Source organism: Nymphalis io, chromosome 28 (assembly GCF_905147045.1).
Source record: "Nymphalis io chromosome 28, ilAglIoxx1.1, whole genome shotgun sequence".
Taxonomy (NCBI): Eukaryota; Metazoa; Arthropoda; class Insecta; order Lepidoptera; family Nymphalidae; genus Nymphalis; species Nymphalis io.
The window spans coordinates 1,784,887-1,812,021 of NC_065915.1; the positions used below are offsets into that span (position 1 = coordinate 1,784,887).

General features: G+C 37.2%; 2 protein-coding genes across 2 annotated transcripts in view; both read left to right on the plus strand.

Moving 5' to 3' along the window:
• The window catches only part of LOC126779009 (zinc finger protein 91-like), a 32,763-nt gene extending 20,896 nt beyond the window's left edge, over positions 1-11,867 (plus strand). Inside the window, exons 18-29 of the mRNA XM_050502760.1 lie at positions 116-223; positions 1,194-1,332; positions 2,316-2,431; positions 3,490-3,582; positions 3,819-3,922; positions 4,955-5,030; positions 5,755-5,886; positions 6,577-6,721; positions 7,777-7,881; positions 8,534-8,633; positions 9,806-9,921; positions 11,763-11,867. Of these exons, the coding sequence (XP_050358717.1) occupies positions 116-223; positions 1,194-1,332; positions 2,316-2,431; positions 3,490-3,582; positions 3,819-3,922; positions 4,955-5,030; positions 5,755-5,886; positions 6,577-6,721; positions 7,777-7,881; positions 8,534-8,633; positions 9,806-9,921; positions 11,763-11,867 (1,339 nt within the window). The remainder of the gene's footprint in view (positions 1-115; positions 224-1,193; positions 1,333-2,315; positions 2,432-3,489; positions 3,583-3,818; positions 3,923-4,954; positions 5,031-5,754; positions 5,887-6,576; positions 6,722-7,776; positions 7,882-8,533; positions 8,634-9,805; positions 9,922-11,762) is intronic.
• A 4,381-nt stretch (positions 11,868-16,248) lies between these two features.
• LOC126779106 (guanine nucleotide-binding protein G(f) subunit alpha) lies at positions 16,249-26,981 on the plus strand. Its single transcript, XM_050502948.1, has 9 exons — positions 16,249-16,347; positions 18,178-18,272; positions 18,626-18,794; positions 22,049-22,146; positions 22,403-22,517; positions 24,684-24,770; positions 25,177-25,307; positions 26,193-26,361; positions 26,784-26,981. The coding sequence occupies exons 1-9, from the start codon at positions 16,249-16,251 to the stop codon at positions 26,979-26,981; spliced, it is 1,161 nt and encodes a 386-aa protein (XP_050358905.1).
• The last annotated feature ends 154 nt before the right edge of the window (positions 26,982-27,135 follow it).

Sequence of the window (27,135 nt, forward strand, 5' to 3'; positions counted from 1 at the left end):
CTCTAAAAAAAGAGAGAATTAAGTTATTCTTGTGTATTGTAATCTCTCTGAGAATATTTTTCTTTATATATATGGATATATTTATGTATATATCGTAATGATTTGTTATTTTCAGCGTATTCTACATGGAGAATGCTCTTAACAGCCATAGAATAATACATAAAGGAATTAAAAATCCCTTTACGTGTCACATCTGTAAAGTATCTTTCGCTACATATTCTAGGTAAGAATGTTTTATTTATTGACATTAGAAAAACTATCGCCATATTCATAAAATTAGCAACAGTATACAGTAGTATAGTACAGTAACAGCCTGTTAATGTCCCACTGCTGGGCTAAGGCCTCCTCTCCCTTTTGAGGAGAAGGTTTGGAGCTTATTCCACCACGCTGCTCCAATGCGGGTTGGTAGAATACACATGTGGCAGTATTTCAATGAAATTAGACACATGCAGGTTTCCTCACGATGCTTTCCTTCACCGTCAAGCACGAGATGAATTATAAACTCAAATTAAGCTCATGAAAATTCAGTGGTGCTTGCCCGGGTTTGAACCCACGATCATCGGTTAAGATTCACGCGTTCGAACCACTGGGCCATCTCGGCTTTTTTACAACAAAAAAACGATAATAGAAGGCTTGTACAGTGTAACATTACAGGCATTTTTAACAATATAATTGAATAAACATTACATTTATAAAATCAATTAGATAATTACACTCAAATTAATAAAGGAAAGAAATAAATAACGAAAATAACAATCAAACTTATGGAAATTAAATAAACAAAAATATTTTTTTTTCTGTGTAATGTTTTGGTAGTTATTATGCTTTAGTTATAAATTTGTCCTATAAGATTGTATTTATAGTAATATGTAAAATCTTTAAAATGAAATAAATGGTCTTTTATCAGACTATTCTTGAGAATAGTATTGTCAATCCGCTACAAGGCTAAATGTGAGTAAGGCCTATGTCAGTTAATTCAGTGACATATATATAAATAATTGAATAAACAAAAACATATATTAACAATGTACTTTAGAACGGTTACGATACCTTTTCGATTCTATTCCGATCGAACTACGGCTTCGAACTGGCTTTTCAATCCATGACAGCAGCTGGAGCTTTAATACTATCTATAAGACAAAACAGCTGATTTCGTCGAAGAAATTCGTTATTAACGTACGTATTATAAATAGGTGTACGACACACAAAACGACCCACGGTTTTTACAAGCGCAGCACAGCTGAAGGTCGTAATGAAGGTACCGCTGGACCTGCCACCGCTGGGATTCTCGGCTACGGTGGTTTTCCCGTTGTGAAACACTTTTTATGTGAGGTGAGCTATAATAACCGATTTAGCCAAATGGGTAGAACACTTGGCTCGGAACAGATTATTTTTATTTATCCTTTTCTATGTTGCTATTTGCTATTGTAACGTTTCATATAAGTTAAGTGATATACCACCCACTACTGGTGGTAGGGCTTCAAGCTCGTCTGGGTAGGTATAACCCACTCATCAGATATTCTACTGCTAAACAGCAGTATTTGGTAGGTTTGTGTTCCGGTTTAAAGGGTGAGCGAGCCAGTGTAATTACAGACACAAGGGACATAACATCTTAGTTAAAGGTTGGTGGCGCATTGGCGATATATGCTGTATTGTAGTTACTTTGTGATATTTATTAATTATAATATACTACATAAGCGATGGTTGACATTTCTTTCAATGCCAATGTCTATTAGCGGTGGTGACCACTTACCATCAGGTGGCCCGTTTTCTCTTCCGCCTACCTATTATATGATTTGTCGTCATATTCAAATAATATTCAGTGTTCTACTTCTTTTTTGTCCCAGAGCCTCTAATCCTTTAAATACGTTATAAGTTTTCGCAAACACATTTTCAGGGGTACAAAAAAGGACATCGGGAAACTAGTGATTATATATATGATTATATATTATATAAAGTAACAGCCTATGAATGTCTCATTGCTGGGCTAAGGCCTCCTCTCCTTTTTAGAGAAGGTTTGGTGCTTATTCCACCACGCTGCTCCAATGCGGGTTAAATACACGTGGCAGAATTTCAGTGAAATTAGACACATACAGGTTTCCTCACGATGATTTCCCTAACCGTCGAGCACGAGATTATAAACACAAATTAAACACATAAAAATTCAGCGGTGCTTGTCCGGGTTTGCACCCACGATCATCGGTTAAGATTCACGCGTTCTAACCACTAGGCTATCTTGGCATAATATATTATATATTTAATTGTTTTTATTATTGTTAACCAACACCAATTACACGAATTATTCCATATTCAAGGACTGCGGTCGCTCGTACCTTCACTGGACGTACCTCCAAGTGCATCGTCGTATGAAACATGCGAACGAAAATTATATTTTCAAATGTAATCAGTGTGAAATGACGTTTCCTAACAGGTACCATTGTCAAACTACCCGCTTTATTTACCCGCTTAATTTCTTTCGTCGGTTCTCCCCAGGGCTGTGTGTTTCTTTTCCGAACCGGTTGTAGTTTCTTGTTTGACTATCCATAAGTGTATTAAGTGTAATGCTTCAATGTTGAATAAAGTATTTTGATTTTGATAACTTTTAACGTTAAATGTTTTTTTTTTTGGCAAATGTACAAATAGGTTTTTTAATAATTGGTGTCACATACCATTGCAATTTAATGATGATTGTTACCTGCTGGATTTTTTTTTGCATACTTTCCTTTCTAAGCATATGGGGGAGGGGAGGGGCTGATTCTGAAAGAGATTATAACTCTTAACTTACTATGTGTTGATGTCCTTACTTATGTCAGCGAAGATAGTCATTCCCAATGTAGACTTGCCAACTGCGAAGGACATATAGCTTACAAATGTGTGCTCGAATATAAGGGCACTCTCTGTTCTCATACTCTTATAATCCTCGAAGGCAGCTATCTGGTGGTAGGGCTTTGTGCAAGCTCGTCTGGGTAGGTACCACCCACTCATCAGATATTCTACCGCAAAACAGCAGTACTTGTTATTGTTGTGTTCCGGTTTGAAGGGTGAGTGAGCCAGTGTAATTACAGGCACAAGGGACATAAAATCTTAGTTCCCAAGGTGGGTGGCGCATTGGATATGTAAGCGATGGTTGACATTTCTTACAATGCCGATGTCTAAGAGCGTTGGTGACCACTTACCATCAGGTGGCCCATATGCTCGTCCGCCTTCCTATTCTATAAAAAAAAATCCCTACTAGTTAGTATTTTTGTGTGATAATTGAGTCAGTGTAAATTTCAATCGTAATACCCTTAACCGTTTAGTTACCAAGGTTGGTGGCGCATTCGTGCGTGGTAAGTAGTCCTCAAAGTGCCAAAGTCTTTAAGTGGAGGTAACTTACCATTGTGGCTCAATTGCCAATCCGCCTACCTTATTAGTCTCATTAGTGAGTGGTAGCCGTGACCTTTTGTGATGTGGACGTCATCAACTACATGTGTTGTGTTCTTATTCAAGTTGGAGTATGACGTACCATAGAAAGAAAATTCACGGGAAAACCGGACAAGATGACAACGGAGGATTCACGAAAATAATAAGAGAAAATTACAGGTACTGTATTAGAAATTAGAAGTATTTAAAATTAATATGGCTGTTTTTAGAGATCCAAAGTCCGTAGGCACGTTGACATTTAAGTTATATTACAGAAAAGGGGAAAAAATAGTTATATTATTTTTGGCTGGGTGATGGGCCCCTAGACCGGTGCCTTGTGATTCCTCTTTATGACTTCTTCGTAAATATATGGCGGAATTAATTCATATTAAAGTATTTTTTTTCATTTGGTGAAGGATTCCGTGTCGCGATTGTGACGCAGTATTGCCAAACAAAACTGACCTTTATAAGCATAGGAAGAAGGAGCATTGTGACGATTCACAGCTTATTGACAATGAAGGTATGTATCCTTATTATAAATGGGAAGATGAGTTTATATGTTCGCTTCAACTACTCAACTAATCATGATGAAATTTTTTGTACTCGTAAGAGTTAATGAAAAGAACATAGGGTACCTATTACTCCTAAACCGAGACTTACGGATGAAGACGCGGGCAGGAACTTGTAATGTATAAAAATGGCTGGTATATTTCTTGGAGAAGAAAGTTCTCAAGAAGAAATCTCTGTCTGACTGTTGTAACTCGCTGCTAGATGGCACTGCATCCCATAAACTTGTATAATCGCCATAATATTATAGATATTCAATGACAAACTAACACCTCAATTCCGATACCCATCTGATATATCTCTTGAGGAGAGACCTTATTCCACTGACTTACTCCAATGGGAATTGATGGATGGTAGAATTTCACTTGGCACGTTCTCTCAGTCTGACTTTAGTTTCAGCAAAATGAATTATATACAAAAAAAATAATATATTTATGTAATGCCAATAATCTTAATTTAAAGCGAATGAAACTACTAAACTCATCTGTGTTATATAATATTATCATATACTAAAATGTTCTCGAAACGCATTCCATCTTTTTATATTTATATATATATTTATATTTATTTTATATTTATTTATATATATATTTACTGGTGGTAGCGCTTTGTGCAAGCTCGTCTGGGTAGGTACCACCCACTCATCAGATATTCTACCGCAAAACAGCAATACTTGATATTGTTGTGTTCCGGTTTGAAGGGTGAGTGAGCCAGTGTAATTACAGGCACAAGGGACATAAAATCTTAGTTCCCAAGGTTGGTGGCGCATTGGATATGTAAGCGATGGTTGACATTTCTTACAATGCTAATGTCTAAGAGCGTTGGTGACCACTTACCATCAGGTGGCCCATATGCTCGTCCGCCTTCCTATTCTATAAAAAAAAAAAAAAAAATATAAGTTTTATGTAAATCATTAGTTTTTTTTTTCAGTTACAGTTTCCATTTATTAGTAAAGATTATGTTATTTTTTTATCACTTTACACAGATAACATTCAGACAACGATTTGCGGCCAGTGCGGTCACAATTTGCACAACGTTACCGCTTTGCAGAAACATATCAAGTATGTCCTACATCGTTATATTTTTGTCAAAATTTGCACGTGATAGCGACGATTGTGACCTCCTGACCGATTTTGGTCGCGGCCGAGATTAGTCTGCGCAAGTCATATTAATATGTCCAAACACGTTGTGCTGGCACAATTTGATGGGAAGGTCGATACGACCAGAGAGAGTTTGGTCGCAGGACACCTGTATTGAAGAGCTTAAATAAAACCAACTTCCAAGCTCCGGATTGTTGCTGATAAATCCTCGACAAAATACCTAATAATTTTTTGATGGCCCGACTCTGGGATTGAATCTAGAACCATGAGATATAACCAATACGCCAGTGTAAACCAACGAAGCAAACAATCAAGTTAATATCTAAGACACAAATTAAAGTTGTCACCTTACAATATATGATTTTAATATATATTTATATATAGAACTATTTTAATGTACTGTTAGTGTGATCTGTATTCAATATTAATTACTCGTGTACAAATATATTTGCTTGCCTATCGTGGGCGAAGTGTACTAGATACCTGTTAAGAAATCGCAACATCCGTAAAGCTACATTTCAAATAAATGATTATAACACGTAGTTAGTAATAGAGTGTGAGCTCAAGGTCTGCCCTCCCCCCCAGGGAGGCGCACGGCTGGGCGGGCCACTATAAAACTACATTTCAAATAAAGGATTATGATTAAGTAATAGTGTGAGCTCATTGACGAATCCCCCCCCCCCAGGGAGGTGCACGGCTGGGCGTGCCCCGTGTGCGCGCGCGCGTTCCGCTCGTCGTCCGTGCGCGACGAGCACGTGCGCGTGCACACGGGCGAGCGGCCCTACCCCTGCGACGTGTGCGGCGTCGCCTTCCGCAGGTACGCAGCCGGACGCTAGTGCCTAGTGTCGTGTAGACTGACTTAGCCACTGTAAAACTAGATTGGATTCAGTTCATTCCAGTGTCGCTTTACATTTTTCCAGTAAGCAATCCAGTACTGGACTAGATCGCTGGACTGGAATAATGTAAAACGGGCATAATGTAGGTACTGGTATTATAATCACATCATCTGAGGTGGAGTAAACCAGTGTGTGTGCGACACATGTAAGTTTTCTCGCGATGTTTTCCTTTACCTAGCAAATGAATTGTAAACACAAATTAATAGAAATAACCGTTTTTTTAAGGACTTACTAATTATTCCTATTAACTCCTGCAATTAAGCAATTGTTTTTTTAATGTTATAGTTAGGTGGACGGGCAATTATTAAGTGGTCACAACCGCTCGTAGACATTACTCACCAATGCGCCACCGACCTTGGGAAAGAAGATGTTATGCTCCTTGGGCCTGTAATTACACTGAATCACTCACCCTTCCCACCAGAGCACAACCACACTTTGTATTGCTGTTTGGTGGTAGAACATCTGATGCGTGGGTGGTAACCAGACGGGCTTACATAAAGCCCTATCACCTAGTATTTTCATTCGCCTTATAAAATGAATTTTGCACTATTTAAGCTTTTAATTGAGCACACGATAATGCATTGGCTGAGATTTACCTGCTCAATGTACAGGTTGACAGCCATGCGCAACCACAGATTGATCCACACAGGGGTCCGCGTGTGGGCGTGTACGAGATGCCCTAAGCGTTTCAGGATTAAGTCCGATTTGAGAACGCATCTAAGACTGAAGCATCCTTCGCATTTAGTTGTTATTGAGGTGAGTGATACCTGATGTAAAGCGTAAACGGCCCACTGCTGGACAAAAGCCACCTGGCCTTATATAAATAATACAATTGTGTGATATTTTGATTTTAATTATATGTTTAATATAATAAGGTATGTATGTTAACTGATGGGTTACCAAATAAATTAATAAAGGAGGCGTGGAGATTGTTGTACAAAACTTCTCCAGTATTGTTTGGTGGTTAGATTTATTATATTAGATAGAATTTTCATTAAGTACATAATATGAATGTGCTTGGTTGGTTCTGTGACGATTGGGTCAGCCTGTCGGATGAAATTCTGTATGTGTATCCACTTGACAGCAATATAGTGGCGTCGTGATATAATTGGATGAGGCGAGGAAAACTGAGTCCAGTAGGAAAATCTTATAAGCGTTTTATTGGTATGTAAAACGCTTTATTTATTTATTTATTATAATGTCAACACCAACAAGAAGTACACTAATAAATACAATTGAATCTTTAAACATGAAGTTATACAAATCAAGTGTCTCCTAAATTATAGGTGTTGCAAAATATATCAACATTTCGAGTTAACAAAAAAGTAATAATTTTAAAAATCAAAATATTTAGAGCAAACAGAAAAGACATTAACAATTAAATTATTATAAAATTATCACTTGATTGGTATAAAATGAATAAAATATAAATATTTGAGAACATTTAAATTTTTTGAATATTAATTATTTGATTAAAAGCAAACAAAAGTAAGAGGTACATGTATACGTAAAGAAAAAGATGTTAAAAACAAAAATGTATACATTATTTTTATACATTATTATTGAGGGAAAAAAAAGATATTTTTACTTTGATTATTATGAACATTAGAAATTCTAAACAATATCACCATATCAAGTACTCAACAATGTCTAAATATTTGTTGACAACTCTGCCAATAATTCATGTTTCACTAACGACGTTGTGATGATGTTGACGTCACATAACGAAAATTGCCAATTCTCCGTACGTCTTATCCGAAAATGCCGTCTATTCTTGTAAGTTGTCAACAAATTATGTTTGTTTGGTTCAGTTGGAAGGAACGAATTGCAATCCTGAAGATATAACGCAACACCTAGCCCTCAACGACATAGCTGAAGAAAAGGTCATCGAGATAACGATGATCACCTTCGCGAAGGTTTGTAAATATCTGCCTATAAATATCTCACTAATCTAGTCATTAGGATGGGGGGGGGCTATGCCGTTTATTCTTACATTTGTATTAATTCAGTGTTTTAATTTAATTAAAATTTAAAGTCCACTAATACCAATGAAGCTGATCTTAGATCACTCTGAAGCTATACTTAATTCAACGTATTTATATTTTATGTATGTGTGTACCAACGAATTGTGAAACTCCTATTGAATTCCGTTATAAATAGCGTTGAATATCATTACTCGATAAACAGTACATAAAACGTTTAAAAAACGCTCATCTCATAATCTACTGGTGGTAGGGCTTTGTTCAAGCTCGTCTCCCACTAATCAAATATTCTACCGCAAAACAGCGTTACTTGGTATTGTTGTGTTCCGGCCCGAAAGATGGGTGAGCTAGTGTAATTACAGGCACAAGGGACATAAAATCTTAGGTCCCAAGGTTGGTTGTGCATTGGCTATGTAAGCGATGGTTAACACTTCTTACAATGTCAATGTCTACGGGCGTTGGTGACCACTTAGCATCAGGTGGCCCATATACTCGTCCGCCATCCTATTCTATATAAAAAAAAACTATCTCATTGTTGTAAATGGCATGTATTAATTGTATCCTTAATTTATTAATATATAAACAGGACTCGAGAAATATTGTACCAAATTCATCGCGCGCTCTTTCGCTACTGAATGACGTTCCGAGAACCCAAATAATAGGGGAGAAACTACCAGAACCCACTGGTGATTATAACTTATTTTACTGCTTATATATTATATAATTGTTTTTTTTTTTTTGTTTTTTTTTTTCAAAGTTATTTTGGTCTCTTGGGGTTGACGTATTAACAATGCTATGTAATGATTTTTGATTTACTTCATTGTGAATATTTGATTTGTTTGTGTTGATGTTCTGCTGCACAAGTGCGCGCAGACACTAACAATTCTGCAACGAATATATAGAAAGAGCTAGACTCTCCAAAAAAGAGTCTAAACGCGAACCAGCGGCTTTGCATGTTACCGAGGCACGGAATCATATACAACTTCCTAGCTGATTATTCTGATAATGTCTTGATAGGAAAACGACAGGAAAATGTTGGAATGAAAGGGAATAATGAAACGCTCTTAAGTTTCAAATAATAATAATAGATTATTATTCGGACTTAAGCGGACCCTAGGCCTGAAAAACGCTAGACAGAAGAAGAAGAAGAAGAAGAGATTATTATTTGCCAATATATAGTTGTTTTAAGATGTTATATAATATTTTAAAAATAGAATCTATCAGTGTCTTGTTACATAAACTATGCCCTTTTATTGAATATATTTATGTGTCTAATTACATATCTAATATACTCATATGAAACGTACATATAATTACATGTTTTGGATCAAATATTTCATTAATTTATGTATGCTACTATTTATATATATGTATATATACTATAATTACATCATCATATAGAAATAAGTGTACATAGATATTTTATATTCTTTTACTATGTTATGTTGAAACCTTATGTTTATGGCAACAGTTTAAAAACAGTACAGTACAATAACAGCCTGTGAATGTCCCACTGCTGGGCTAAGGCCTCCTCTCCTTTTTGAGGTGAAGGTTTGGAGCTTATTTCACCACGCTGCTCCAATGCGGGTTAGTGGAATACACATGTAGCAGAATTTCGGTGAAATTAGACACATGCAGGTTTCCTCACGATGTTTGCGTTCACCGTATAGCACGAGATTGAATTATAATCACAAATTAAGCACATGAAAATTCAGTGGTGCTTGCCCGGTTTGAACTCACGATCATCGATTAAGAATCACTCGTTCTTACCATTGGGCCATATCGGCTAGCTTAAAAACATTAATGAAAATATGACTCGACTTAGATCTGATATAATTTAGGTCTTCATCGTTTCCAGATATGGTACATTCGTTCCTACAGTCCAGACGCGGCCGTGGTATCGCTAAAACCCAAAAACCAATCCAACAGCATCAGAGTCGAGAATATTCCCTGAACATGAACGTTGATAATGACGTTAGTAAATAGTATTTCCCTTTATTTTGATTTCTGTAATAGCTCCACACCGTCTCCTCGAAAGGAGAGAATTCTGGAATTGGAAGCTAGTAAAGCGCAAAGGACACTTAGTTCCCAAGGTTGGTGGCATATTGGTGATAAAAGAAACGGTTGTTACTTCTTATAGCGTACAATCTATGAGCGGTGGTGACCACTCACAATCAATCGATTAATCAACAGCCTTTCGTAATCCACTGCTGGACATAGGCCTCTCCCAAGGTGCGCCAAAGCTCCCGATACTCCGCCTTCCGCATCCAGTCGGTCCCCGCCACCTTCTTAAGGTCATCGGTCCACCTGGCTGGAGGGCGCCCTACGCTGCGTTTGCCAATCCGCGGTCTCCACTCTAAGACTCGTCTGCTCCAACGGCCATCGGTCATAGCAGGTAAGACGCATTGGTTGAAGACTTTCGTCTTCAAACATTGCGATATAGACGACGTGAGGACTTGACGAAGATTGCCAAATGCTGACTTGTATAACCTGTCCTAGGTAGGTACATTCCCTAACAACCTCGAGAGGTTTCCCTTCGACGTATATTGGTCCTGGCACGACTTGCCTATTGAACATGACCTTTGGTCTTGTCCAAGTTCATACCGAGACCGACACGTCGGAAAGACTCGCTTAGGCTACGCAACATTTCGGTAAGTTGTTCCAGCGACTCTGCTATGATGACGATATCATCGGCAAATCGAAGGTGTGAGATGTACTCGCCGTTTACATTGACTCCCTAACCAGTCCAATCCAGCGTCTTGAAAGGTCTTCCAATGCGTTGGTGAACAGTTTCGGGGATATTACATCCCCCTGTCTCACCCCCCTGCGCAGTTGGATCGCCTTCGTCTTACAGTCCTGGATGTGGACAGTCATTGTAGCGGCGTTGTACAGACATTCACAATCAAGTGGCCTAATTGTTCGTCTGCTTATATTACAAAGAAATGAGTGATGAATTACTGAGGCTGTTAATTCTTATCATAATCATGTAATTTTTATCATAATGTCATCAATAACTTCTTAACTGGTGGTACTGGCTTTGTGCAATGCTTTGGGTATGTACCACGCACTCATTAGGTATTCTACCGCAAAACAGCAGTACTTATTATCGTTGTGATCCGGTTGAGGTGAGCAAGTGTAATTACAAGTTCGAAACGCTGATAACGTTAAATTGAAAAATCATAAATGCTCCTAAGAGCCTACTTGTATAAACATTGTGACTTGATTTATAGTAAGACTTTAAGATGGTGAATAAGCAAATAATTTACTAGGTGGTAAGTGATGACTGGTCCTGACCTTCTCCCAAGAGCACTTCAAAAATAAATTAATCCTAACACCACTAACGTGCCGCAAACCATGAAATCTATTTCTACTTTTAGTAGAGCTTTGTGCAAGCTCGTCTGCGTAGGTACCACCCACTCATCGGATATTCTACCGCAAAACAGCAGTACTTGGTATTGTTGTGTTCCGATTTGAAGGGTGCTCTGAGTGAGCACCCTTCAAATCGGTGTAATTACAGGTACATAACATCTACATACATCTACAGGGATATAACATCTTAGTTCCCACGGTTGGTGGCGAATTGGTGATGTAAGCGATGGTTAACATTTCTTACAATGCCAATGTCTGTGGGCATTGATGACCACTTACCATCAGATGGCCCATATGCTCGTCCTATTCTATATATAAAAAAATCAACGTATTACTTGCTTATGCCACTGGCTCACTCACCATTCTTAACTGGTGAATGGTGACATAACCCTACTAATGTATTTTGTTATATGTATGCTGCTAAAGATAATTTGTTTTCCAAACAGAATTTATCGAATTTGAACGTTCAGCTCTTGTTACAAGATAGCGCTCCTGTCAACGGAAATGAAATGGTGCAACTGCAGCTGGATGATAGATCGTTTTTAGGATAAATATATTTGAAAACTTTTAATTACATTTATGTTTAAAAGAATGTTTTACGAAACTTTATTGGATTTAATAGATATTTTCCTTTCGTTTTAATCTTTGAAGGTTTCATCTTAAAATGAAACCGATATTTGTTGCCGCACAATAAAGTGCAAATGGGGATATATAGCTATCTCTCTCTAACTTAATTCCTAATTTCATTAAAACCATTCAGTAGTTTTTCCGTGAAAGAGTAACAAAGATTCATCTATCGTCATGAACCTTCGCGTCTATAATATTAGTAGGATCATCGTGACAATCATTGTTCAGATATTGTCTTCGCTGAGCAGTTCCTAGGCAGATAGTATGCCTAACGTTTTCTGAGCAATTGTCTGAAAGCATGACCACTGGTGACACTTGTGTTTCCCTTTTGGTTGTACTGAACTTGGCTTATATACACAAACGTGCATAATTAAAAGAAACTTTTCTTTGGAATTAAATGTTTTCACGTTTGCTCAGTTAAGTGCTTGTGAACAGAAAAATTTCCGTTTATTTTCTATTAAACAATAATAATATGTTACAATAAGCAGGCATATCTCCGTTTTTTTTGATAAAACTGTGCAAATAAAACAATACACTTGCTTTTATTAGAGCAAACCGTTTTAATCTCATGCGTTTAACCGTGCAAAAGCTTGCACATATAAGCGCTATGTTATCAATTAAGAGATTTAAAGAGTATGATTTTTTTTTGTTACCGCAAGTTACTGAGAATTTTTTATTATAAATACTTTTAGTTCAATAAAAAGTGTCTCGATTACATTGTTAAATAGATTTTAAGTTTAAAATAGAATATGAATTTATTTGAATTCGTTTTATTTTTTATAATTATAATACAATCGCCATTATATTATATTACCCATAATAATAATACAATCGCCATTGATGTGCATTCTAACAGCCAGCAAATTAGTGTTTCGGTAATAAATAGCGATTTTATCAGCGATGATATGAGCAAATTGTTTTCATATGTTCCTCTACTACTCTCTAGGTTTTTAGTCTTTGTTTATTCAACTATATTATACTATAAACATATTACCTGTTACTGAGTTAACTGACATAGACCTTATAAAATCATAGACAATTTTTAGAACTTTTTATAGTTTTGACATATTCCTAACATACGTTAAGTAATGAGATACATAAATAAGTGCCGCCTATCCAACTAAATCACGACACACTACTTCACTTCGCACGTGTTATAATACGGACTGGCAAATGAGCCATCTGATGGTAAGTGGTCAATACCGTCCATAGACATTGGCGCAGTAAAAAAAATTGAACCAAAGCTTGTTTTGTAGCCAATACGCCAACGTCGGCAACTATGATGCTAGTGCCTGTAGATATACTGGCTCAAACACATAAAACCAACAACACAAACACAAAATCTGTTTTTTGACAAATCCTTACCACGTAGTATATCTAAGTATAATAATAATAATGTCCTCCAGACCGATTTTGGCCACGGCGGCCAATCTCAAGAGAGATTAGCCAACTACGCAAGAGATATTATAGTGCATAAGTTTGTGCGCAAACACAGATGCACTCTCTATTCCCTAACTCTCATAATCCGATGCGACGGCAAACCGACACGACCGAAAAGAGTTCAGGCGCAGAACCAACAGCTTTATGTGCTTTCAGAGGCACGGGAGTACACACACAGTTCCAGACTCCGGGCTGCTACTGCGAATTTTCTGACAGAAAAACCCAATAACTTTTTATTGGCCTGACCTGGGAATTGAACCCAGTACCTCCGGGTCTGCGGCCTTACATCACGCCACTAGACCAAAGAGGCATCTAAGTATAGACTTATACTACGATGACGTACCTACATAATCATATACGATGCATATAATATCTCACTGCAAGGATCCTGAAACATAACCTTCAAAAATTGTACAAAATAATATTGTTAATTTGGAAGAACTATCAAACATTATACTAACAGCCTGTTAATGTCCCACTGTTCGGCCTCCTTTTGAGGAGATGCTTTGGAGCTTACTCCACCACGCTGCTCCAATGCGGGTTGGCAGAATACACATGTGACATAATTTCAATGAAATTAGACACATGCAAATTTCCTCAGGATGTTTTCCTTCACCGTCAAGCACGAGATGAATTATAATCACAAATTAAGCACATGAAAATTCAGTGGTGCTTGCCCGGGTTTGAACCCACGATCATCGGTTAAGATTCACACGTTCTAATCACTAGGCCATCTCGGCTATATATCGAATTAGAACATTAATTGCCCGTAAGTGTCCTACTGCTGGGCTAAGCGTCACTCTGCTTTGATTGGAACTTATTGCACTACAGCTCCATGCGGTGAGTAAATACATATGTGACATTATTTCTTCAGACTTGCATGTATCCTCACGATGTTCGTAATGCCGAGCACAAGATAAATTAAAAACATAAATAAATCTTATATGTAATCTTGATCAAATTTAGCATTTGCCCGAATTTGAATTCAAAACTTTAGTTAAGATTGACATGTTCAAGGCTATCTGGGCTCTATGACACTGCATCTTGGAACTAAATAATCTGAAAAAAAAAATTAAACTTATCCAAACGCATTCTTGGCATTCTCAATTATTGTTTGAAAATAAAAAAAATATAGATTTGTAATCGTTACAATTATCATTATTATCGTCGATAACGCTATCACAGATAAAAAATATCTTGCTGCCATTAAGTTTGGGCTGAGATTTGATTGTGTTGTAACATTTTGGCGACTGCATACAAGGTAAAAATAACAATATAATTACTTATTTTAATTTACGATACAAAAAATAATCGTGCTTATATTGTTTATGGAAAAAAAAACCTTTGTTGGTACTTTTTTTCGTATACCATTAAGTTATTAGTTGTTTTGAATAATTATAGAAAACACAGTGAGTTTATGTAAATTATCCTAATGAGTTTGGGCCTTGACCTAGGAGTAAGTGTTCTGTGCCTTGACTATTAAATATTATAGACAAATGTTCACAGACAATATATAAAGTAAATTCGCAATAACGATTTTAGTCAATTTATTGTGTCTGTGACAACGTATGTTTTGTATATTTAAAAATAAAATACAGCTTACTTTCTATAAGCAATTACAATATTTAGAAATCCAAATTAAAAATGAAATAAAATAAAAATATTCTGTAAAAAACAATTATTACAAAATGTTATTTTTAATCTCAAGAAAGTTGTCATAGTTCATTAAAAATAAGAAATTGTTATCAATATGTAGATGTAACATAATTTAGATCGGTTATTTCATTTTTAAAAGCTTGTCATTGTATTGTGTAACTTCATGCAAAGCATGGTATTGCCAATTTTTTTTTAGTCATATTGTTCTTTAGAACCATCCATGTATCGCTTTTCCATTGTAATTAATTCAATACTTTTAATCAACCAAAAAGTTTCATTGAAAAATATTTTCTAATTATGACAGCTATAATCTGATATGTTCGAAATAATTGAATGGTCGCATGTTTGCGAAATTGTTTATTTAATTATTTACTTGCTTATTTTCGTAAATAAGATCTTGATATCATCTGTGCTAAAACCTTTAGATACATAGATAATAGCGAAACTTTTAGCTTCTATTATTTTTATGATTTAATTAATAATTTTTAGGTTATTTTTATTTCCCTTACGTTCCTTTAACGATTTCATTTTGTGTATAAATTTATTGTTTTTTTTTTTTTTGAGTTGTCGCATTTGATTCTTATTGTTTTATCAAATAATAGTTTATTAAATATATTTAATCAGAGGAAATTCGTTTATCATTGATTTCAAAGATAAAAGATATAAAAAATTATGATGATGATCGAAATGTATAAATACCGCTTATATATACTAGGAATAGATAAATGCATTTTTGATATTTTAATCATACTGACCACTATTATGTATCGCCGTAATTTAACATTTAATATTAAAGTTATATTTTTAGAAGTCATAAAGATAAGGATTGTTGTATGGCTTAAGAGAAAGATTTAAAAGATTAAGCTGTTTGTGTGTTTGTTGATAAATAGCAGAGAGTAATTAGGAATATAGTAAAGATTAAATCAGTGAAACGGAAAAATTTACTTTACTAATTACATTTCTATGATGAATGAATGGAATCACAACTATCGAATGATGACGTATGACATTATAAAGATGGTATAACTTAATTTACTTAATTTGTTTACTGACAGAATTACTAAGTATTCACTAATATTATAATTAATCAAAATCTAAATCATTAATGCTTTAAAAATAAATAAATAACGTTCGATAAAAGATAGCATAATTGTAATTATTTTCGTTTAGATTTTATTTATATATATGTTAATGGTTATTTCAGGAAAAATGAGGATACTACCTTGTGTGAAGTCGTACAATGAAGACGAATATAACTCCAAACAGATCGACAGAGAAATAAAGCATTGGATCAAATCGTATAATGAAGTACTGAATCATTTATATAGTAGAAACAGTAACAGTCTGTTTTCTCTCACTGCTGGCTAAGGCCTCCTCTCCCTTTTGAGGAGAAGGCTTGGAGCTTATTCCTCATTTATTAGTGCCTATATTAGTATAATTAATTGAAGTAGTACAGTTCTACTTACGTACCTCGTTTCCTCGAAATGTTTTTTAATACCTTACCATACTTACCTTTATATATACGTATATATATCACATTAGTATTTAAGGTGAAAATTTCCACGCGAGCTGGTTCTCGATGTCACCGCCTAACTGTGACATCAATTCCATCGCGCACAAAGAAATTTGGGAACTCCTTTCTTTGTCGCACTACCAAAAAATGGAATTCCTTACCAGCTCACGTGTTCCCCTCCTCTTACAACCCGGGTTCCTTCAAACGAGGCGTGAAGAGACATCTTGCGGGCCGGCAAGGCGGGGACGGCTAGTACAGAACATTCTTCCCGACTGTACTGGCCGTCGTCGCGTTTGGACTCTACTACCACTTACCATCAGGTGGGGTAGAGTCATTTGCCATCCCGGGGCATATAAAAATAAAAAAAAAAACAAAAAAAAAGTGGTGTCCCTAAATAATAATATAGGGGTGAGCAACTACTTTTATGTAATTAATCAGTTACCGTATTTAACTATTAACTTATTCAAAACATTGTAACTAAACCTGGGCGCCAATTTTGCTAACAAATTATCACTTTATCGCAATCGAATCCGAGCGTTATTTTTGACGTTTATCCATTTTCCTGTTTCTTAATTTAATTATATACCATTGACTGCCTCGTTGGTCTAGATGTATGGCCGCAGACCTGGAGGTCCTGGGTTCAAATCCCAGGGCGGGCCAATAAAAAAAGTTATTGAGATTTTCTGTCGAAAATTGTCAATAGCAGCTAGGAGTCTGGATTTTGGTAGTGTGTACACTCCCCTGCCTCGGAAAGTACGTAAAGCCATTGGTCCTGCGCCTGAACTCTTTCCGGTCGTATCGGATTGCCGTCCCATCGGATTATGAGAGTTAGGGAATAGAGAGTGCACCTGTATTTGCGCACACACTTGTGCACTATAATATCTCCTGCGTGCGTTGGCTAATCACTCTTGAGAATGGCCGCCGTGGCCGAAATTGGTCTGGTGAACCTTAAATACCATTGATATAAAAGCTTACACTTACATTCGGTTTTTGTATATGGTGACGTCATATAGGTGGTCATCAACTGGTGGTAGGGCTTTGTGCAAGCTCGTCCGGGTAGGTACCACCCACTCATCAGATATTCTACCGCAAAACAGCAATACTTGATATTGTTGTGTTCCGGTTTGAAGGGTGAGTGAGCCAGTGTAATTACAGGCACAAGGGACATAAAATCTTAGTTCCCAAGGTTGGTGGCGCATTGTATAAGCGATGGTTGACATTTCTTACAATGCCAATGTCTAAGGGCGTTTGGTGACCACTTACCATCAGGTGGCCCATATGCTCGTCCACCTTCCTATTCAAAAAAAAAAAAAGATTTGCTTCAGATCCGAATATATGTAGAATAGTCAAAGTTGAACTGCAATTGAATCGGGAACGTATCGCTATCGTTATAAATTAGTAGAACTGGGCCTCTGCATTTGTTGTATAAAATTCACTGGAGAATCGTGGTGGAACAAGCTCCAAGTCAAAAAGAGAAAATTGTAATCGTTTCGCCAAGCAGTGGAACATTCAATGACCGTTTTGTTTGCTTTTTACAAATAATTCCTTACTTAATAATTACTGATTTCAGGAAATGTTTTTTTTTTTCTATTATCACACCATTAGAGATGTTTGTCTTATTACAGGCTATTAAGCTGTTACTATTGGGTACCGGCGAGAGTGGCAAGACAACAATAATAAAACAAATGAAAATTCTTCATATACAGGGATTTACTGCCAGGTAAATTAATTTGGTCATATTTTAAAAGGGTTTCTGAAATCCATTACACTTCTTTATGTTTGTTATGTTCTGGCGAAACTATGAATACGTTTTTTTTTATGTACTCTTTTGGTTGAATTTAATAGTACATTAACTATTTTTAATTTTTATTTGTATTTATTTAAGGTTTTAATGTTAAGAATTTGTAATAATTTATTACATTGAATAAATTATATTTGAAAAGCCGGAAAAAAAAGAAAAACAAAAATTACATTTTACTTATCTAAATGAATGTTCGTCGTTATGTGCAACTAAATACGACTAATATATAATATATAGATTTCAAGTTTAACAGAAATTTTGTACTTTCCTAGTGAAAGAGCAGAAAAGATCAAATACATAAGGCACAACGCACACGAGTCTATATACGACATTGTACATAATATGCCTATGTTGAGCATCGCGTTGCAGAATAACAAGAATGTACGTTCTCAGCAGTATATACTGAAGATTGGTCCCGACGGGCCCCCTGACTATACTGAGGTATTTTTTTACTGTTAATGTATTGAAGGACATGGTTAGCTGACTATATTAATAGGTTGTTATATAACCGATGATCGTGGGTTCAAACCTGGGCAAGCACCACTGAATTCATGTCATTATAATTCATGTCGTGCTCGACGGTGAAGGAAAACATCGTGAGGAAACCTGCATGTGTCTGATTTCATTGAAATTCTGCCACATGTGTATTCTACCAACCCGTATTAGAGCAGCGTGGTGGAATAAGCTCCAAACCTTCTCCTCAAAATGGAGAGGAGGCCTTAGCCCAGCTGTGGGACATTAACAGGGTGTTACTGTACTGTACTGATATAAACCATATATTACGACGTTAATGCGCCGCCACAACCATTGCATCCAAGGTGTTATGTGACTTATGTTTGTTACATTGAGCTTCATTAACGGATATAGTAATACAAAATATTGATATTTGTAATTGCATTAATTAAAGTGTGGGTACCCAGTTATATGAGCCTACACAAAGGCACCACTTACCAGTTACCATACGACTGATAGTATATAGAAACGGATTAAATAAAGTGTCTTTGTATGGGGTTACCCGGTGGTATTGGTATTGTAAGACTTTAAAATAAAACCACAAATATATTCTGTACGGTGCTTCACTCAGCCCCGTTCTATTGATGAGGTCTGGTGATGACAGTTCTAAGGGCTGTGCCCCTATGACTGCGATATCTTGTTTAGCCGTCCGTTGCGACGGACGGGTCGTAGGGGTGGGAAGATCCCTGGGTGTGTGTAACAGATGTCTCTAATGCTTCTCCGTTCATTCACTGGGCGATCAAGCGCACAGGATGAGACCCCATTCGGGGAGGTCCAGCGAACGACCTGCTCTGCGAATGTCTGTATCCGATGGATGTGTGGGTACAGAAGGAGTAGCTTCGGGGCATCTGTTGCTGATGAAACATCAGCGTTGGCGAGCGTGTATACTTTCTGTTGTGTCCGACAAGGCGGCGAGGATGGGAAGAAGAAGTTGATGAAGATACTAAGATGGTGTTCGAGGGATATGGTGGTGTTCGAGAGATGTTTGGCGTTGATTGTGTGTTTGATGGTGGTGGCGAAGTTCGGCGTTCCGATCGAGCGCCGTATGAAACCCCGTTCGGTGAGGTCCAGCGAGCAACCAGCGGTCGTGGGTAGTGGACGCAGTCTAACAGCCTTGCGCGTGGCTGGGTCGTTGAGAGGTGTCCCGTGTGGGATCTCCTTTCGGTCGGCCGCGGTAAGACACTGTTTTGACAGACGGGTTCGTCGGGTGCGGCTCATTTGAGGGAGCCGGGAGTTCTGGTGTTGTTGGCGTTGGTTTAGCGCCAGTGATTTTCCTTTAGGCGACCTGTTGTGGTTCGTGGTGTATTGGTGTCTCGGAGTCCTGGTGGATTCGGCGTCGTCTGCGTCCAGCTGGATAGCTTTTGCCCGGGTCTACAGAATTGCCCACGATCTGATCGAGCGCACCAGATGAGACCCCGTTTGGGGAGGTCCAGCGAGCGACCAGCGATTATTAGCTTTCCTGTAGGTATTCGTCCTAGGTGCAGTTTGATCCGTCTGGGGAAGCCCCCGTAGGGGCTGCCTCTGGACCGGTGTACCGTTGGTGGACGTCTTTTTTTCCGGGCTGGAGCGTCGGTGGGTCAGCTGGGTCGACATCTTGTCGAGGGGTTGGCGGAAGACGTCGTGTTGGTCGTTTCTCGTTGAGGGCGTCGTGATCGACGAGCTCTCGAGGGTATGCCCAGCCTTCGGGTGGTCGTGCGTGCTGAGAGGCCAAATCTCGGATATGAGTGTGGTCCGATAGCTCGGCACGCGCGAACAACTTCGAGGCACAAAGTCAAATCAATCAAACAAAGTCCTCGACAGATTCGACTTTGGAGGTCTCTGGAGACGGTGTTGTTTCTCACGTAACGCGGTGCGTTCACTAAGGTCCGCATTGCGAGTGATTGCTGCGATTGCAGCCTTGCCCGCAATCTGGGACTTGTGAGGTGGTACCATGCCGGTGCGACATATGTGAGGCGAGATCTCAAATATTGTTTGTAGATTCCGAGTTTAGTGCGTAGAGGGATGCGTGATCTTAGCACTGGGTTCATGAGGGCGCGTGTTGCCCTCGTCATGTTGATCACATTCTTGACGTAGTGGGTCATTTTCAGTCCTCGGTCTAAGGTGACTCCGAGGTCCTGTCAGACCATCGGATTTCTTCTCCGAACAATCGAAGAGCAGACGGTGGTCTTATTATATATTTACAAAAATTTATTTAGTACTTTCAAAAAACATTGTTATAGCGCGAAGTAAAATACATCTAATGCCGTAACAGCCTGTGAATGTCCCACTGCTGGGTTAAAGGCCTCCTCTCCTCTTTTTGAGGAGAAGGTTTGGAGCTTATTCCACCATGCTGCTCCAATGCGAGTTGGTGAAATACACATGTGGTAGAATTTCAGTGAAATTAGACACATGCAGGTTTCCTCACGATGTTTTCCTTCACCGTCAAGCACGAGATGAATTATAATCACAAATTAAGCACATGAAAATTCAGTGGTGCTTGCCCGGGTTTGAACCCACGATCATCGGTTAAGATTCACGCGTTCTTACCACTGGGCCATCTCGGCTCATCGGCCATCTATTGGCGATAAATTAAAATGACATTTAGCATAATGAGATAAGATTTAAGAATAAAATGTTAAACAGTCTCAGTTAAGTTCTTAAAGAATGTAAGAGAAACAAAGTCGTTACGTAACACTTAAACTGAACTTATATATAGTTTTTTTTTAATTAAAATAAGCCAATATTTGCAAACGTATATCACATAACGTAATAGATTTGTAATTTCAAATTATATTCGTTTAAAATGCTTAACGATAAATCCTAACTTATATTATAATGCATAATATGCATGAGTTTATTTGTTACATTTCCACGTTTTTATTTGTTGGTCAAACGATCTTCATGAAATTTTGCATACACGCTATCAGGGAATCATCAACTCACACTAAGCTAACATTGGGCGGAGCCTAGTACGTAAACAAACATAGTGACATTTTATTGCAACATATAAATATGTCAGAATGAATTGTATCTCATTGGATAAAAAATTTCCTTAATGAAATAATTTAAAAATAATGTTTATTCTAATAGTGTGTTAAGTTATTATGAATCTATTTAAATTATAGGTTATATATGGATTGAAATTTAAGTTTTATTAACATTGCCTTAATATTTATGTTACTAAACTTTTTTTTATTTTATAGGAGTATTTTGATCACGTACGGGCATTGTGGAGGGACGCTGGAGTGAGGGAATGCTTCAAAAGATCCAACGAATACCAACTCTTAGACAGCGCAGAATAGTAAGTTTACCTACAACGTGATGGAATTGTTTTATGGGTTTATACGATATTGCTTATAATTAAAATTTTCATGTCAACACACAGCTCAAGAAAGTTTAATAACAAGCGAACCTGGCAATTAATAAAAAACTTTAGCCGTCACAATTAACTACAAATTGCCAACTAGCGCCATCTATTATCTAACTGAAGTTACTAATTCGAAGATTAATAGCACATAATAATAGATGGCGCTTTAATAATTTTAATATGTTTTTAGCTTCTTAAATCGAATAGATCTCATAGCGAAAGCCGATTACTTGCCATCCGACTCGGATATACTACGCTGTCGCCAGAAAACTACTGGAATACAGAAAATTGAATTCAAAGTGAAGGTAATAAGGACTTATTTTTTATCCTTAGGATTAAATAAATGTTTTTTAGACAAACTAGCATAGAAGTAGTGGTAGATTTGTTGTCACGACCGCCCATACATATTGGCATTGTAATTAATATTAACCATCCTAAATGCTCTATAAACCTTGGGTACTCAGAGGTTATATCCATTGATGCCTGTGGTTACACTGGCTCACTCAAAACGGAACAGCAATACTACGTACCTACTGTTGTTTGGCGTTAGGATATTGGTGAAGGGTGGTACCAAGACGGGTTAGCATAAAGCCCTTGCATCAATAAAACAACATCGTTTTTAAATATATACACTGGCCGCCAAAAAAATCGACCCACCCGTATTTTTTTACTTACAAAGTTGTTATCTTAACTATGCGACGACCTAGGTGGATTGTTTTACTTATGGGATATACATTTAACATTTTATTACCCACTTGATATTGATTTGGAGGAGTTGTAAGTGTTATTGAGGATATTTGGAATATTTTTAAAGTATTGATAAGAAAACGTTACTTTGTGCACAAAGTGCATGGTTAGTTTATTTCCAGTTCTTAACGCGGAGTCATCTCGGTTCGATGTTTATTATTGATTAAGTGTATGAAACTTTGTTGAAACTTTGTTTTAATAAGTTTAAACATAAAAAATGGATACTACTGAAGCAGAAGCTGCTCAAGTCGTAGCTCTTATTCATGAGGGGTTAAGTCAGCGAAATGTGGCTAGAACACTAAAATTAAGTCGTTCAGCGGTGCGAAGAGTGTACAAACGCTACTTGGAGACTGGGGAGTATCGCCGGAGACCAGGATCTGGCAGGGGGCGTGTCACGAACCCGACCGATGACCGTTTTATTGGTTTGACGTCTTTAAGAAATCGACACCTTTCGGCTGTTGACGTTCAAGGTAGACTCCGAGAAAGTCGTGGAGTGTCTGTGAGTGAAAATACTGTAAGAAGAAGACTTCGAGATCAAAACTTAACCCCTCACAAGCCAGCAACAGGACCAAAACTCACAGCATCCCATCGACAAGCAAGACTACAATTTGCTAGGCAGCACGTCGATTGGACACTGGACCAATGGGAGACAGTATTGTTCAGTGATGAAAGCCGAATGTCTCTAGTAGGCTCTGATGGACGAAGTAACGTCACGCGAAGGCCAGGAGAACGCTACTCTCAGTGTTGCATTCGAGAAACAGTCCGATTTGGTGGAGGCTCTACAATGTTTTGGGGAGGTATTTCTTTGACGGGACGCACAGAGCTGGTTTTTTTCCGTAATCGTGCTGTTAATGCTGAAACTTACAGAACGGACATTCTGGAGCCTCATGTGATGCCTTACGCTGGATATATTGGGGATAATTTCCAACTTATGCACGACAACGCACGACCTCACGTCGCTAGAATTGTTAAAGACTATCTCAGGGAAGTCGAAATTCCAGTTATGCAGTGGCCAGCCAATAGTCCGGACTTAAACCCGATAGAGCACCTCTGGGACCAGCTAAAACGTACGGTTCGAGCACGAAATCCAATTCCAGAAACCCTGAATCAACTGGAAGCTGCCCTAACTGAAGAATGGCAACGGACCCCACAGGAAGACATTAAAAAGCTAATCAGGTCACTTAATAGGCGTATGCAGGCAGTGATTAGGTCAAGAGGAGGAAACACTCCCTATTAAAGTAAGATTTAGGCACCCAAATTTAAAAACAAACGGCATAATCGTTTTGTACACAAAAAAATAAAATTGCGTAAAATTTTGTGTTTTCGTGTTTTGTCACATATTTACCTAAAAACCTATTTTTTGCGCACTATTTCTGTTTTTGTACAATCCTACAATTGCATTTTTTCATTATCAATCTTAAAAATATAAATATGTGGTAGTTTAAAACCATACGATAGCTTTTTTACAAAAAATGTAGGTGGGTCGATTTTTTTGGAGGCCAGTGTATTTCAAAATAGTTAATCTGCTCGCGTTGCTATCTAAATAATGTTTTATTAACAACGCGAGCTTACAATACAAAAATACAATTTTTATAAAGAACACTGACCATTGTCAGGGTCGTCGTTGCGGAACTCGGTCAAGAGAACAACAATTCAATTCTGAATTTTATATATTTTCTGCACAGATTAAAAATTTTTTTTTTTTAAATTGATAATTCTTTAAGGTTCCAAAGTCAATGCACGGTGGTGTTCAAGATTTCTGGATGTTCGACGTCGGGGGGCAGAGGGGGGAAAGGAAGAAATGGATACAAGTATGTTTTTTTCTTAATTCTTGAACACATAACTTATTGCTTCTAATAAAATTGGCTACCAGCCCAGACCAGTGACGTCAATTAACAAAATTGTTTGTAGAAAACACAACATGTATTGGAATTACATATGTATTTGATACGTGATCAAAAGTTGAAGGACTAGTCTTTGGAGTTGATGTTTGAAAGACAGAAGAAGTCATCATGGTAGCAGAAAGAAGACATCGTGAAGAAACCATGATGTGAATATAATTCTTCCACATATGTGTATTACCAACCCGCTCTGAATCAGCGAAATATGCTCCAAAACTCAAAAAAAAACTCCTTAAAGAGCCTTTCTTTAGCAGTGTAAGGCCGACTCATTTATATTCACACAAATTAATAACTTTTTAATGATATTATATTCTAGGTCTTCGAAGGTATCCACGCGATCTGGTTCGTGGTGGCCTGCAGCGACTTCGACCAGACGCTACGCGAAGACAACACACAGAACAGACTCCAAGAATCACTGGTGCTCTTCGAAGATGTCTGGCAAAGCAGGTGATGACATGTTTAGAGGGGATCTATGTAAATATATGTATTTTTGTTTTTTTTTTAGTAATTTATTATATCATATATACACTCTTTTTTATTATAAAAATTTAACGTTAATATTTTTTATATAGAACTTTCCAATTATGTTATTTATATGTCTGCAATTTTTGTTTGTGCTGAATAAATAATTTTTTAATTCTTATTCTTGTAAATCACAATTCGATTTTTAAATTAAAAAAAAAGAATAAAAAAGCTCGAAACAGGAATAGTTAATCTTAAAACTAAACAATGAAGGTAGTGACATAAGACATGTATAAAAATATAAACAAAGTCATTTAACAAGAAAAAATACAAATTTGTCACCTGTTCAACTATTATCTAACAAAAAAAGTCGAAACTGAACATGATCGTGTAATATCAGAAAACAATAGTATATTTTTTTTATTTTTTTTCTTTTTTTCTGGCGTGTATCTACGCTATTTGAGCACAAAATATTCTGCCAATGTCACGTATAAAATATATGACACATGATATGAGATTATTTTTAAATTTTGAATCGTTTAATGATGATTAGTGAAAACTATGTTATTCTACAGTAGATATCTAGAAAAAAATTATAATTAAATAAAAAAATATATTTGAACACAACATATAAATAAAATGAAAATATAATAATAATTATAATTTTAATTTATTTCTTACAATAAATTTAATTAGATATTTGATAAATGGTGAGTAAACTAATGTCAAAAGAAATTTCATTGTATTTTATTTATCACGTGATCAATATTGGTGAACGCATTTGTCTAGGCCCCCCATTGTTGGGGGCAATTACCCATTACGTTCTTTATCGTATTTGAATAATTGAGTTGAAACAATTTTTGATCACAGATTCCTAATAGAAGCGGGTTTAATCGTTTTTCTGAATAAGCAAGATCTACTACAAAGTAAGATATCCCAAGGTCGCAGCATCGCCCCCTACTTCCCCAAGTATACCGAGTTCGATTCCCAGGGCGATGAGTACACTCGGACGAAACAGTTCATACGGAGTATGTTCGCTGTAAGTATTTTGTTAATGGAACTTTCTGTCTCCTAGAGATGGTGATTTAAAATTTAGGGTACATATAGAATATTTTAAAAAAGCCCAGATGGCCTAGTGGTTAGAACGCGTGAATCTTAACCGATGATCGTCGGTTCAAATTACAAATTGGACAAAGCACCACTGAATTTTCATGTGCTTAATTTGTGATTATAATAGGAAAACATCGTGACGAAACCTGCATGTGTCCAATTTCATTGAAATTCTGCCACATGTATATACTACCAACCCGCATTGGAGCAGCGTGGAATAAGCTCCAAGCCATCTCCTCAAAAGGGAGAGGAGGCCCCCCAGCAGTGACATTAACAGGCTGTTATTGTTGTTGTTTAGAATATATCTGTTTTTTTTTATAAATAAATAATTTTCTATATAAATCAAACCAGGAGCTGACAACGAAGAAGCGAGAACGCCGCAACTTCACGTCCTCAGCGGAGCGCTTCGTGATCCTCGAAGCGAGCCGGCCCCGCGAGTGCTACTTCCACTTCACGACAGCCACCGACACGGACAACGTACGCACGGTCTTCAGAGATGTGCACCAGATGATATTAACGCATATACTTAATAATATTGGAATATATTAAAACATTTATGTCACTATGTGTTTTATTTATAGTAACAGCCTGTGAATGTCCCACTGCTGGGATAGCCCGCCTCTCCCTTTTTGAGGAGAAGGTATGGAGCTTATTCCACCACGCTGCTCCAATGTGGGTTGGTGAAATACACATGGTAGATTTC